Source organism: Dasypus novemcinctus, chromosome 24 (assembly GCF_030445035.2).
Source record: "Dasypus novemcinctus isolate mDasNov1 chromosome 24, mDasNov1.1.hap2, whole genome shotgun sequence".
Classification (NCBI taxonomy): Eukaryota; Metazoa; Chordata; class Mammalia; order Cingulata; family Dasypodidae; genus Dasypus; species Dasypus novemcinctus.
In genome coordinates, this window is record NC_080696.1 from 1,602,125 (window position 1) to 1,615,947 (window position 13,823).

Sequence of the window (13,823 nt, forward strand, 5' to 3'; positions counted from 1 at the left end):
AGGGGAAAAAGGCAGACTGGATTTTTCCGCCCACGCCTGGCTGTTGCTGCTGTTGGGGGAGGGGAAAAGGGCAGACTGGAATTTTCCGCCCTGCGCCTGCGCAGGGAGAAGGAAGAAGAAGGGTGCCGCCCCACAGGCATCGTGTGGCGCCACCCGGGAGGAGGGGCGGCCGTGGAAGCATGGCTGCCAAGAAGGAGAGACCCGAGGGCACTCTGCGCCCATGCCGAGCTCCCTTCAGGGGTGGCGGTGAGTCCGACCAGCCACCCTATTATGGGGGCAGCGGCTTGGCCTGCCGCGGCTGCTCCCCCGCCAGGCCAGCAAACCACACTTCAGCCCGAGGGGTGACCGCATTTCCCCCTTCTTTTCAAATAAGGACCAGGATGGCAGCAGCAACAAGTAGCTGAGGCCCAAGAGGCAGTAAGCAATGAGGGAAGCGGGGCTGAAGAGGGAGGTGAGTATGACGGGGATATAAATGTACAATTTGGGGGGCGGTATCTTGCCGTTGCAAGCAAGGGTGGCCAATGTCCAATTCTTGTTGATCTCGGCGGCTATAAGATCCATCTGTTGTTAAAAGTCCAGGATGACAGCGCGTTGCAGGTAGTTGATCTCTCCTTGGCAGCGAAGACATTGTAGGAGAGGATTACTTTTTCCTGCCAGAGGCTTACTGTCCAATTAAAAGGCTGATGGCTGGGGTTGGTGAGTGCAATGGGGAGTGTGAGGAAAAGAAGGGTGATGGTTTTGGACAAGAGGAGGCTTGGTGAAGTCATTATGGGAGGAAGATAAGGAGTAAAGCATAAAAGAGGATAATAAACAGAAAGGCGATGGAGAGTAGAATTCGTTGGCTGAGGTTCCAATCTTCTGGGGCGGTAGCGGCTAGACAGATGGCGGAAAATATTATCAAGAAAGCAAAGGTTACGAGGAAGAAATAAAGTATTAAAGGCTGTGGGGGAAGTGAGAAGATCATTTAGAGGATAGGGTTGAGAATGGTATGTTTAAGACAGAAGCTTTGTGGTTTGTAGGAGACTGCTTTATAAACGAAGGAGAATGAGGGCAGTAAATACAGTAACGATAGATAGGAAGATGACAGTGAGGAGGAGTCTTTGTTTAAGGTTCCAATCGTCCGGCACAACAGTGGCTAGGCCGATAGCGAGGGGTGTTGCTAAATAGACAATGGCTGCAAAGACAAAATCATCTTCTGTTTCCTTAAGAATAACTTTTCTTTAAATACTTAGTAGCATGCAATATTAGAAACCGTTTCCTAAAAGCAAGTTGGCAGGGGAGCTTGGTTGCTGTTAATCTTTCCTGTTATAAAATTACCTTTTATTATTATTATCATCAATTTAGTTTTATATATATATATTTAAGAATGACCTTTTGGAATTAGCCATTTAATACCTTAATGTAAACTACTGAAGATAAATTTTATCTTTACAGAACACATTCCCTTAAGTAAAGTTATCACAATACCTTTTACACTTGCCGCATGCAAATTAAATTTCAAGAGTTTATGAAAAATTAGCCATCTTACTTTAGGACAAAATACGTCTTTTTGCAAAACTTATTACATTTCCGTTAGCATTTTTATAAACTTTTAACCTTTTTAATATTCATATAAGTTTTACATTCTTTATATTATCCTGTGAAGAAAAATAAGTTATTCATTTTAATCTAGGCAAGAACAACTTTTTATGAAGACATACAGTTAATTTTGTTAATTAAGACTTACAATTTTTTTTAATTGTAGATATCTTATTAACATTTAAACTTATGTATTAATATAATAAACTTAAGTATTAATATAAGCGCTTATTTAATTTTTGGCCATTTGAATAGAGCTCTTTTAAAGATTTCTAGTAATTTATATTTACCATCCGGAGGTATCACAATATATGTTGACATTGAACGAACAGACAGACAAACACAGAACAATTACAACACATTAACAGAAATATATAATTTATTTACAGTTGACTCATAATTCTTACTTTCTTGGTATAGCTGCTTTTAAATCCTTTTTTATATAGCATATCATAGATTATACCCTTCAAGATTTCTTCTGGACTTCATGTTGCCTGTAATAAGCCAGGAGGGAATCTTTTACCTTCCTGCTCCACAGCAAAAGTGACCCTATCTATAAGGCGAGTATAGGTGTCCGGGTCCCAAAGCTGACACGTGGTTAAGCCACGGATTAAAGGGGAGAAGAAGGTCCCAATATACTTGAAGCTGTTTGAAAGAGATCTTACACCGGTGAGTGTCTAGGAGACCGGCGAGGGCCCGAACTTGTGGGGCTTGCTTAGCAGATAGGATGTTACCCATTGCTAATGGCCTTTTGGAGCCGATAAGAAAAGGGGCCCTTACCTTGAGAGCGCGGCGATGGGAGCCGAGGTGCACGGTGAGATGAGGGGTCGGAGCCGGTGGGGCTCCGACAGTGGTCGCGGGCCAAGAGAAGGCCCCGACGAGGGGAGGGCGGGACGACGAGCAGTGGAGCAAGGCAAAGGGGAGCAAGCGCGGAGGGGAGGAGGCAGAGGTGAAGGCAGGGGTGGAGGTGCTCAGGCACGCGCTCCTGAGAGTTTTATTGGCGCCTCTTAATCATAGCGGGTCGGTATAAGCCCCCGACATGGAAGGAGAAAGCCATCCAGCGATTCTCCCAGACCGCCGTGGATCATATGAGGTCACCAAGGTTCAGGAGCAGCAATGCAGAGCGAAAAGATAGGGGTGAGAAGAGAGGAGGGCGTAGGGCTGTGGGAGGGTTACTTCAGACGTGTAAGCGCGCACTCCCGAGAAATCCAAGGCTCCTCTTAATCATAGCGGGTCGGTATAAGCCCCTGACATGGAAGGAGAAAGCCATCCAGCGATTCTCCCAGACCGCCGTGGATCGTATGAGGTAGCCAAGGCTCAGGTAGCAGCAATGTTGCACGAGAGAAGTCCCAAGGTGAGAAGAGAGGAGGGCGTAGGGCTGTGGTAGGATTACTTCAGACGTGCAAGCGCGCGCTCCCGAGAAATCCAAGGCTCCTCTTAATCATAGCGGGTCGGTATAAGCCCCTGACATGGAAGGAGAAAGCCATCCAGCGATTCTCCCAGACCGCCGTGGATCGTATGAGGTAGCCAAGGCTCAGGTAGCAGCAATGTTGCACGAGAGAAGCCCCACGGTGAGAAGAGAGGAGGGGGGGGTCACCAGGTTATGGAGTGAGGCTGTGGTGGAGTTGCCTTGCCCCACGTTGGGCGCCAGCTGCGGCGGCTTGCTCGGTCGGTAGAGGTGGGGTCTGGCTGCGGACGAGGGGTCGGTCCAGCTCTGGACAAGGGGTCAGTCCCACTTGGGATGAAGGGTCGGTCCCACTTGGGACGAGGGGTCGGTCCGGCAGCAGACGAGGGATCGGTCTCACAAGGGGTTGTGCGGTTCGGCTGACGGGGTCGCCCGGCGAAGCCGGCGACGAAGGGGTCGCCCGGAGAAGCCGGCGACGAAGGGGTCGCCCGGAGAAGCAGGCGATGAAGGGGTCGCCCGGAGAAGCAGGCAACGAACTGGGGACAAGGGAGGCCAGGCCCTTGTCGGGGGCTCTCAGGACTGGAGGGCGCACGGCAGAAGAACTACCGTGGAGACAAGGTAAACACGCAAGTCCACTTTATTGAGGGAGAGGCAACAGTTTTATAGGGGCTGGGGAAGGCTGATTGGTTGAAGCCACGCCCTGTTCTGATTGGTTGCCGGTGAAAGGTCAGTGGGCGGTACTGGATGGGGGAGGGGTGGTGGTTAGAGATTGGCTGTCGCTGTTGCTGGAGGAAGGGGCAGGGTTTAGGGATTGGTGGCTGCTGTTGCTGGGGTGGAGGGCAGACTTGAGTTTCCCGCCCACGCCTGGCTGTTGCTGCTGTCGGGGGAGGGGAAAAAGGCAGACTGGATTTTTCCGCCCACGCCTGGCTGTTGCTGCTGTCGGGGGAGGGGAAAAGGGCAGACTGGAATTTTCCGCCCTGCGCCTGCGCAGGGAGAAGGAAGAAGAAGGGTACTGCCCCACAGGCATCGTGTGGTGCCACCCGGGAGGAGGGGCGGCCGCGGAAGCATGGCTGCCGAGAAGGGGAGACCCGAGGGCACTCTGCGCCCATGCCGAGCTCCCTTCAGGGGTGGCGGTGAGTCCGACCAGCCACCCTATTATGGGGGCAGCGGCTTGGCCTGCTGCGGCTGCTCCCCCGCCAGGCCAGCAAACCACACTTCAGCCCGAGGGGTGACCGCATTAATGAAGTGTTATTGGACACAAATTAAAAATTGTGATAATGTGGTGGATTATGTTGATTTATTTTCAAGTGTTTAACTTTATTGAATTCCTGGTGTATTAGTCAGCGAAAGGGGTGCTGATGCAAATACCAGAAATTGGTTGGTTTTTATAAAGGGTATTTATTTGGGGTAGGAGCTTACATATACCAGGCCATAAGCATCAGTTACTTCCCTCAACAAAGTCTATTTTCACGTGTTGGAACAAGATGGCTGCCAACGTCTGTGAGGGTTCAGGCTTCCTGGGTTCCTACCTTCCAGGGTCTTTCTTCTTTCTGAGCTCAGGGTTCCTCTTTTCCCAGGGCTGGCTTCTCTTTCCTCTGTGTGTTTACTTCCTGGGGCTCCAGTTTAAGGCTTCAGCATCAAACTCCAACATCAAAACTCCAACATCAAAAACCCTCAACTCTGTCCTTTACCATGCCTTTTATCTGTGAGTCCCCACCCCTCAGTGGCCCAATCAAAGCCCTAATCATAAATTAATCACACACAGGTACAGACAAGATTATAAACAATATCTATTTTTGGAGTTTATAACCATATCAAACTGCTATACCTGGAATAAATCCAACTAGGTTATTATGTATTATCCTTTTTCTGTATCCCTGGATTTTGATGTGTTAACATTTTGTTTAGAATTTTTCCTCCTTTGTTTGAGAGATTGGACTACAAATTTCCTTTATTAAATGTTGTGACAGTTTGAAGTTCTTTCATGAATCCCAAAAAGAGAAAAGTTATGTGTCTGAACCAATCTGTTCCTGTGGGTGACTGGACTACGTCAGTGAGACATGACTCAGGTTGGGTCTCCACCCTCTTGCTGGGTCTTATATAAATGGAAACAGAGAGAGACACACAGGAAAAGGGACCTCTGGCGTATTTGACCCTGCCCTGTGAGAGAGGACTCAAGGATCGCTAGCAGCCAAAGCTGAAGCAGAAAGCCCCCAAGAGGCTGGGCCCCCAGAGCGGCTCAAGGCTGAGGAGACTAGCCATGTGCCTGATGGCCCACAGCTGAACCAGGGAAGAAAGCAGAGCAGCCAAGACTGAGAGAGGAGGCCAGAAAGAGACAAGTCCTAGGCCTGGCCGCCCACGGCCCAATGCTGGGAACTGGTAGACCCTGGAGGGGAAGGCAGGGGTCTCCGCAGAGGTAGCCCGCCGTCTTGCTTCACCACGTGGCAGCACGCCAGGAGCAATAGCGGGGGACTTTGGTGAGAAAACATCCCTGCTAATGCCTCGATCTGGACATCGACGCCTTTGAACTGTAAGGTTTTACCCTAAATAAAATTCTCAATATAAAAGCCAACCATGTCTGGTACTTTGTCTTGGCAGCCCTGCAGAGATGCAAAACAAGAGAAGGGCTGAGGTCCAGGGAACAGGTACCTCAATCTACACCCACAAGCAGTGGGCATGGAGGCCTCCACACCCAGAAGCCAACTCCTTGATTTCAGTCCGGTGAGGCCCTGAGCAGAGAATCCAGCCACATCGTTCCTGAGACTTACTTATTCTTCGGGGGGGTACGCTAAAAATCCACAGTCCCCTTAATTCAGTCAGTGGTTTATGTGGGTCAAGGCTGGACCTCAGTCCTGAAGACGGTTGGTCAATTTTTTGTTTACTTTACTCTCAGCAGGCCTCAACCAAAAACCTGGGGTTTTGCTGGGCCCTAATTTCTTTTTTGGTCCTAAATCGCCTTGTTTATCCACACCCTCAGCCCAGTGACTTTTCCAGAATTCTCTGCGTACTTCCTTAATCTTTAAGCTGTGGCTTTTGAAATCCACCCCCGCCTTGTGGGAGGCAGCAGGGCCACACCCCGGGGCCCCTCCGAGCCCCCTTCCCTCCTGGACCTTAACAAATCATCCCTGCTCAGTGGTCTTCAGTGAGGAGCTTGGTGAAAGCAATTCCTTTGCTTTTGCTGGAAGGAGTTCAGTGTTGTTTTTAAGAGAAAAATCTGGAAGAAACACCAATGTCTATGAAGAGGAGAATGTGCAAATAAGCTGTATTATATTCACACAGTGTAACAGAACATAGCAGAGAAAATTAGTGCAGCTACACACGTCAGTATGAATGAATCTCAAAAATGTAATTTTGTATGAACTAAGGCAGTTCACAGGAGAATATTTATGCCTGAATTTATTTATATTAAAGGCCTCAAATGAGCAACCTAAGCAATAAACGAGGCAAGTATAAGGAAAAGCAAAGGAATGATTATTATAAAATGTACCACATTTTGTCTTGTCTTAGGGTTGGAAGCAGAGGTGATTTAGGATATAACACCCTAGGTCCTAGGGCCACGCTGTTTTGTAAACTGGCTATCCAGTAGTTAATTTTCTCTTTATTATGACCAGCTACACATTATATATATGCTATTTTTATGTGCAACATATTTCCCAATAAGAATATAAATATTTTTATCTTGACAATATTAAAAAATAAATTTTTAAAAAAAGAATCATGGATAAGAAGCCCTAAACCAGAAATGCGCAAGGTGGGAAGGAAAGCTCTAGATGTAACAGGATCTGGCTGAGAAGCTTCAGTTGAGAGTATAGGAGGAGAAGGTTTGGGCTCCCAATCTTGCAGCACTTGATGTACTGTTATCTTTGTGACTTTGTCTCAAAATTAACTGGGTTTCTGTGCTCTGTACTCATTTTTCCTACTTCCCCAACAATCCTACTGAGAGAAGATTTTATTGTATATATCAGGATAGCATATTTTCTCTTCTTTATTGATCAAATTTATTAAAACACAGAATACAAAAAAAAAAGAATATAAATTTTTAAAAGATGTAAAAGGAATTCCCTGAAAATAATAAACCTATAAGTGAAAAATCAATAGAAATCTCACAATAGTGAAATAGTAAAGCCTGTGCTAACACAATCGAGAGAAACATAGGATACTCCTATCCCTACTACTTTTCAACTTTATTTTGAAATTTCTACCTAAGGCAGTATGTCAGGAAAATTAGACAACTTATACATTCTGTACAAAAAATTCAAAATTACATTCGTTTCCAGGTGATATGATGGTAGACCCAGAGTATCTCAAAGACCCAGAAAACTACTAGATTTAATAAGCAGTCATTTTGCGGTGGCTGGGGTTCTTTTAAATAAATAACCATCCATTTGTCTTTCAATATCCAGTTTGAAAGTCAATTTAAATTTTTCACATTCACAATAGCAATAAATCTATAAAATAACTAGTAATAAAGTTTAAAAATTAGAAGACTTATATGAGGAATGCTATAAAACATTAGTAAACAAAAATAAGACAGGGTGGCGGACTTGGCCCAGTGGTTAGGGCGTCCGCCTACCACATGGGAGGTCCGCGGTTCAAACCCTGGGCCTCCTTGACCCGTGTGATGAGCTGGCCCACCCACAGTGCTGATGCGCACAAGAAGTGCCATGCCACGCAGGAGTGTCCCCCGCGTAGGGGAGCCCCACGCACAAGGAGTGCGCCCCGTAAGGAGAGCCGCCCAGCGCAAAAGAAAGTGCAGTCTGCCCAGGAATGGTGCCACACACAAAGAGAGTTGACACAACAAGATGACACAACAAAAAGAAACACAGATTCCCATGCCGCTGACAACAACAGAAGCAGACAAAGAAGACTCAGCAAATAGATGCAGAAAACAGACAACCGGGGGGGGAGGAGAGAAAAATAAATAAATCTTTAAGAAACTAAATAAATAAATAAAATAAGACAATAAAATGTTACATTCTTGGAAGGGAAAAACTTAAGATCATAAAAAAAGTAAATCCTTCCTAAATCAATATGTAAATTTAAAACAATTCTGATTTTTATATAATTAAGATGTGATTAAGGCATATGTATAAGGGTGTTAATAACAGAATTATTTATGAGTGAAGAACTAGAAATATTCCAGTGTTTAACAACAAGGAACAAATGTGGATTTATGATACATACATGTGATCAAATATTTTGAGGTCGTTTTGTTTTGAAAAATGCCTGGTGACGGGGAAATTGGTCGTTCAGTCGTACTGAGCTAAATAACCAGACTAAAATTCATGAAACTCAGAAACAACTGAAGGAACATGTGTGCGCATCTAAAGGTCAGACTGCTCTGCGGGGGAGAGGTAAGTTTCCAGGTCCTCTTGGCGTTTTCCCTCTTCAGCACCTACGTGGTGACCGTCGCTGAGGCAGAGAAGGGCAGCCCGCCCAGTGCCCGGCGCCCAGCGGGTGGCTCCCGCCTCCTCACCTGTGCCCGTCCCTCCGCCAGGTCCTGATGGGCATGCCCTACGGAAGCATCCCCAGGAAGACGGTGCCCCGGGCCGAGGAGGAGAAGGCCATGGACTTCTCCGTGCTTTGGGATTTCGAGGTACGGCACAGCCGCAGGCCGCCGCCTCTCCCGCGTGGCCCCGGGCCTGACGCCAGGAGAACCTGTGCTCTCGTGGGGCAGCCCCAGCCCTGGGCGTGCCCGGCCCGCACTGCCCCAGGCCCCGGCCCTCCCCTGCCCTGCGCAGCCAGCTCCCTCCAGCCCCAGCTGCACGTCTGCCCGGCTGCCCTCCTCCTGCCCGGCCTGGCCAGGCCACCTGTTCCGCGCGTCTCCTTCCCCGGCAGGCCGGCCGCTCGGGTCTGACACCTGACGGTCACCTGCGCCTCTCCCCCCGGCAGTCACTGCAGCTGGCCCCACCCCCCCACACCTCTGCTTGAACAGGCCCCCTCAGGTCAGCCGTCAGCCCCCAACCCGCTCCTGCCTGGGCTGGGCTTTTTTTTTTAAAAACAAATCAATTTTATTGGTGCATATTGATGAAGCATACACTTCATCCAAAGTGTACAATCAATTGTATTTGGTATTATCACATAGTTGTGCATTCGTTACTTCAATCATTAGGCTTGGTTCTTTTTTTTTTTTTTAGTAGAATAAACTTCATTTTTAAAGAGTTTTTTTTTTTAAGATTTATTTCTTATTTATTTCTTCCGCCCACCCCCACCCCCGCCCCCGTTGTCTGCTCTCTCTGTCCATTCGCTGTGCGTTCTGTGTCCACTTGCATTCTCAGCAGCACCGGGAATCTGTGTCTCTTTTTGTTGCCTCACCTTGCTGCATCAGCTCTCCATGTGTGCGGCGCCACTCCTGGGCAGGCTGCACTTTTTTGCACAGGGCAGCTCCTTGTGGGACACATTCGAGCATGGGGCTCCCCTACACGGGGGACACCCCTGCGTGGCACGGCACTCCCTGAGAGCATCAGCACTGCGCATGGGCCAGCTCCACACGGGTCAAGGAGGTACGGAGTTTGAACCCTGGACCTCCCATGTGGTAGGCGGATGCTCTATCAGTTGAGCCAAATCAGTTTCCCTTAAAGAGGTTTTAGATTACAGAAAAGTTACATCGAAATTATGAGGGATTCCCATGTACTCCCCTTCCTCTCCCACATCATCCCCTATTTTTTTTTAAGTGTAGCAGTATACGTTATTATGATGTATCTGTAAAATCCACTCTTTTTTAAATGCACATTTAAAAAAATTACTCTCTTGTGGTAAGGACTAACCTACTTACAGTAATAATCTGAAAAATAAAACCATCACTGTGACATTTATCAGTACTTCACCCATCTAACAAATACTGAAGGAGGCAACTACCATTGTTATAACTTCTTTAAAGCCAAAAACTTAAGCACAAATCAAAATTAAAAGAAATTTCAGGGAGACGGACTTTGGCCCAGTGGTTGGGGCGTCCGTCTACCACATGGGAGGTCCGCGGTTCAAGCCCCAGGCCTCCTTGACCCGTGTGGAGCTGGCCATGCGCAGTGCTGATGCACGCAGGGAGTGCCGTGCCACGCAAGGGTGTCCCCCGCATGGGGGAGCCCCACGCTCAAGGAGTGCGCCCGTGAGGAAAGCCGCCCAGCGTGAAGGGAAAGAGCAGCCTGCCCAGGAAAGGCGCCGCCCACACTTCCTGTGCCGCTGACGACAACAGAAGCGGACAAAGAAACAAGACGCAGCAAATGGACACCAAGAACAGACAACCAGGGGAGGGGGGGAAATTAAATAAATGGATAAATCTTTAAAAAAAAAAAAAAAGAAATTTCAGAATGTTCACATTTGTATGCATTTTCAGCTAAAGATTCCACATATAACAAAAGCACAACTTTGAATCAAAATGAATATTAAAAACACTTAAGCCCTGTGACAAACTTTACAGAAGCAAGGAAAACATAGTGAATAGGTCAGAGGAGAGAAAGCAATCACTTTTTTTCCTTTATCATAAAACAAAAGTCAATGAGTCAACATTTTAATAACACTGACCAAGTTATTTTCTATTTAAGAATTTGCATTTCAGGTTGTGTCTTTAAAATGTATTCATCCATATATTTGGATTAAATTTAGACATCAAAAACATGCTCAGAATTCTAATCTTATCAAAGCATAGCAAAAATACCATACTATAATGCTACTGCTTAGATTTATATGCTTCATCTGAAAGACTTATCTTACAAACAGGAGTTTTGCCCTGCTACTCTAGAATAAATGTCCCTGTATCTAAAACTTTAAATGATAATCAAAAAAGTCAGATTCAAATAATTCATGCTGTGCATTTTCCTTCATCAGGTCTTGATAAACTCATCTCCAAATCTCTCACCCTTGTTTTTTCCTTTCAGACTGCAGCACCCCTTTATTATTTTTTTAAGATCTATTTTATTTATCTCCCCCACACACATGGCCCCACTGTTCAGGTCTGCTGTCTGCTCTCTGTGTCCATTCGCTGTGTGCTCTGTGTCTGCTTGTCTTCCTTCAGGAGGGACCGGGAACCAAACCTGGGACCTCCCATTCAGAAGAGAGACACTCAATTGCTTGAGGCATCTCAGTTCCCTGCTTTGTTGTGTCTCATTGTTACATCATCTTGTTGCATCAGCTCACCGTGCCTGCCCATTGAGCCAACTTGCTGTCTTGCTCGTCTTCTCCAGGAGGCACCAGGAACAGAACCCAGGACCTCCAATGTGGTAGGCAGGAGCTCAGTCACTTGAGCCACATCTGCTTCCCTACAGCATCTCCTGTAGCACCTCTTGCAAAGCTAGTCTTTTGGTAACATATTGTTATCAGTTTTTTGTTTGTCTGTGAAGACTTTGAACTCACCCTCATTTTTGAAGGACAGCTTTGCTGGATACAGAATTCTTGGCTGGCAGTTTTTCTCTCACCTTAGATACATCATGCCACTTCTCTCTTCCCTGGTTTCTGATGGGAGGTCAGCACTTAATCTTATTGCAGTTCCCTTGTATGTGATGCTTTGCTTTTCTCTAGCTACTTTCAGACTCCTCTTTTTTTTTTAAGATTTAATTTTATTTATTTCTCTCCCCTTCCCCCTGTTGTCTGCTCTCTGTGTCCATTTGCTGTGTGTTGTTCTGTGTTTGCTTGCACTGTCAGGCAGCACCAGGAAACTGCATCTCTTTTTTGTTGTGTCATCTTGCTGCATCAGCTCTTTGTGTGTGCAGTGCTACTCCTGGGTGGGTTGCGCTTTTTTCCTGCAGGGCAGCTCTCCTTGTGGGGTGCACTCCTTGCACATGGGGCTCTCCTATTCAGGGGACACCCCTGTGTGGCAGGGCACTCCGTGCGTGCAGCAGCTCTGTACATGGGCCAGCTCCACATGGGTCAAGGAGGTCCTGGGTTTGAACCCTGGACCCTCCATATGGTAGACGGACGCTCTATTAGTTGAGCCATGTCTGCTTCCCCAGACTCCTCTCTTTATCTCTGATATTTGTATTCTGAATAGTAGGTGGCTTGGGGTTGGTCTATTCAGATTTATTCTGTTTGGGGTGCGTTGTCCTTCTTGGATACTGATATTTATGCCCTTCATAAGGGATGGGAAGTTTTCAGTCATTATTTCCTCAAGCATTCTCTCTGCCCCTTTCCACTCTCTTCTCCTTTTGGGACACCAATAATGAAAATGTTTGTGCATTTTATGTTGTCATTCAATTCCCTGAGACACCGTTCCATTTTTTCCATTCTCTTCTTTCTGTTCTCCTGTCTTTTCCAGTTCAGAAGTTCTGTCCTCAAAATCACTAACTCTTTCTTCAAGCAATTCAAAACTGCTCTTATGTGCCTCTAACATATTTTTAATTTCATTCATTGTGTCTTTCATTATTATAAGGTCTGTTACTTTTCTTTGCAGGCTTTCCATTTGTTCTTTTTTTTTTTTTTTAAGATTTATTTATTTCTCTCCCCTTCCCCCCCACCTCCAGTTATCTGCTCTGTGTCCATTCACTGTGTGTTCTTCTGTGATCACTTATATCCTTATCAGCGGCATCAGAAATCTGTGTTTCTTTTTGTTCCATCATCTTTTGTCAGCTCTCCATGTGTGTGGTGCCATTCCTGGGCAGGCTGCACTTTCTTTTGTGCTGGGCAGCTCTCCTTACAGGTCACACTCCTTGCGCGTGGGGCTCCCCTATGCGGGGGACACCCCTGCATGGCATGGCATTCCTTGCGCGCATCAGCACTGCGCGTGGGCCAGCTCCATACAGGTCAAGGAGGCCCGGGGTTTGAACCGTGGACCTCCCATGTGGTAGACGGATGCCCTATCTTTAAATACTTTGAATCAACCTAGGAGAGTTATACTAATTGTATTAAATCCTGTATTAATTGTATTAAATCCTGTATCTCGTCAGGATATTTGTTCTTTTGGCTGGGCCATCTCTTCCTGTTTCCTAGTATGACTTGTAATTTTTTGCTCATGTCTAGGCATCTGAATATGTTGAATTTTTACCTGGTGGCTAATTTCTCTCTCTTGCCTATTTCCCCCCACAGCTCTTCTTTGATATTTGGTTGAACTTACTCTCAGTCTTTAAAATTGCCCAGCTTAAGTTTTTAAAACCGGCCCAGGGCCTCGCTGCAGGGCTGGACAGCATGGGAAGGTCCTGCCGCAGTGCCCAGTGCCAGGGCGGCTCTGCAGCCAGAGCCCGAGGAAAAGCCCGGGCCTCGCCCCCTTCCCAGAGCTGCTGGCAGAGGACGGCGCCCGCCCCACAGCGGGCAGCGAGCAGCGGGCAGGGGGCAGCAGGCAGCGGGCAGGGTCTGGGTGCAGGCGCCTCCCACGGGCTGGGGACCCACACCTGTGCTCAGCCTCTCCGTCCCTCTCCCTCCTGGGAGCTGACCCCCAAGGCTCTGGGCTCTTTCCCCATTGCTTTTAGGGGGCGTCCACGTCTGGCGGGAGGACGCCGTCTCCCCACAACCCTCCGGGCGTGGCCCTAGCCCCCCACTCCCCCTCGGGGCCGCTTTCTAAAGTGCAGACCTGCCCCACCGCACCGCAGACCCTCGTGGTACAGCTCCGCATGGAGCAAGCCCGGCGCTCCCGCGGGGTCCACGGCAGCGCCCCCGTCTCCTCTGCGGCCCCCCCAGCCCTGAACCCCCACCTGACCCTGACCCCCCACCTGGCCCCGAGCCCCCCACCCGGCCCTGCCTCCGCCCGCCCTCTGCCAGAAGCCCCTTTTCCTGGGATCTCCACCTGGTGCCTCGGGGGCTCCGGGGGCTGCAGGGCGGTGCTGAGGGCCAAGACCCCTGGAGAGGTGGGCTCGGGGTGCGCTTCCCGTCTTCTGCGCAGTGGGGCCAATGGGCCACCCCCAACAGCTTCCTTTAT

At 48.0% G+C, this 13,823-nt stretch overlaps 1 protein-coding gene across 1 annotated transcript in view; it reads left to right on the plus strand.

Annotated features, from left to right (window-relative positions):
- TMC2 (transmembrane channel like 2) overlaps positions 1 to 13,823 on the plus strand; it is a 90,702-nt gene that overhangs the window by 53,730 nt on the left and 23,149 nt on the right. Inside the window, 1 exon segment of the mRNA XM_058287449.1 lies at positions 8,481 to 8,579. Coding sequence (XP_058143432.1) covers positions 8,481 to 8,579 — 99 coding nt within the window.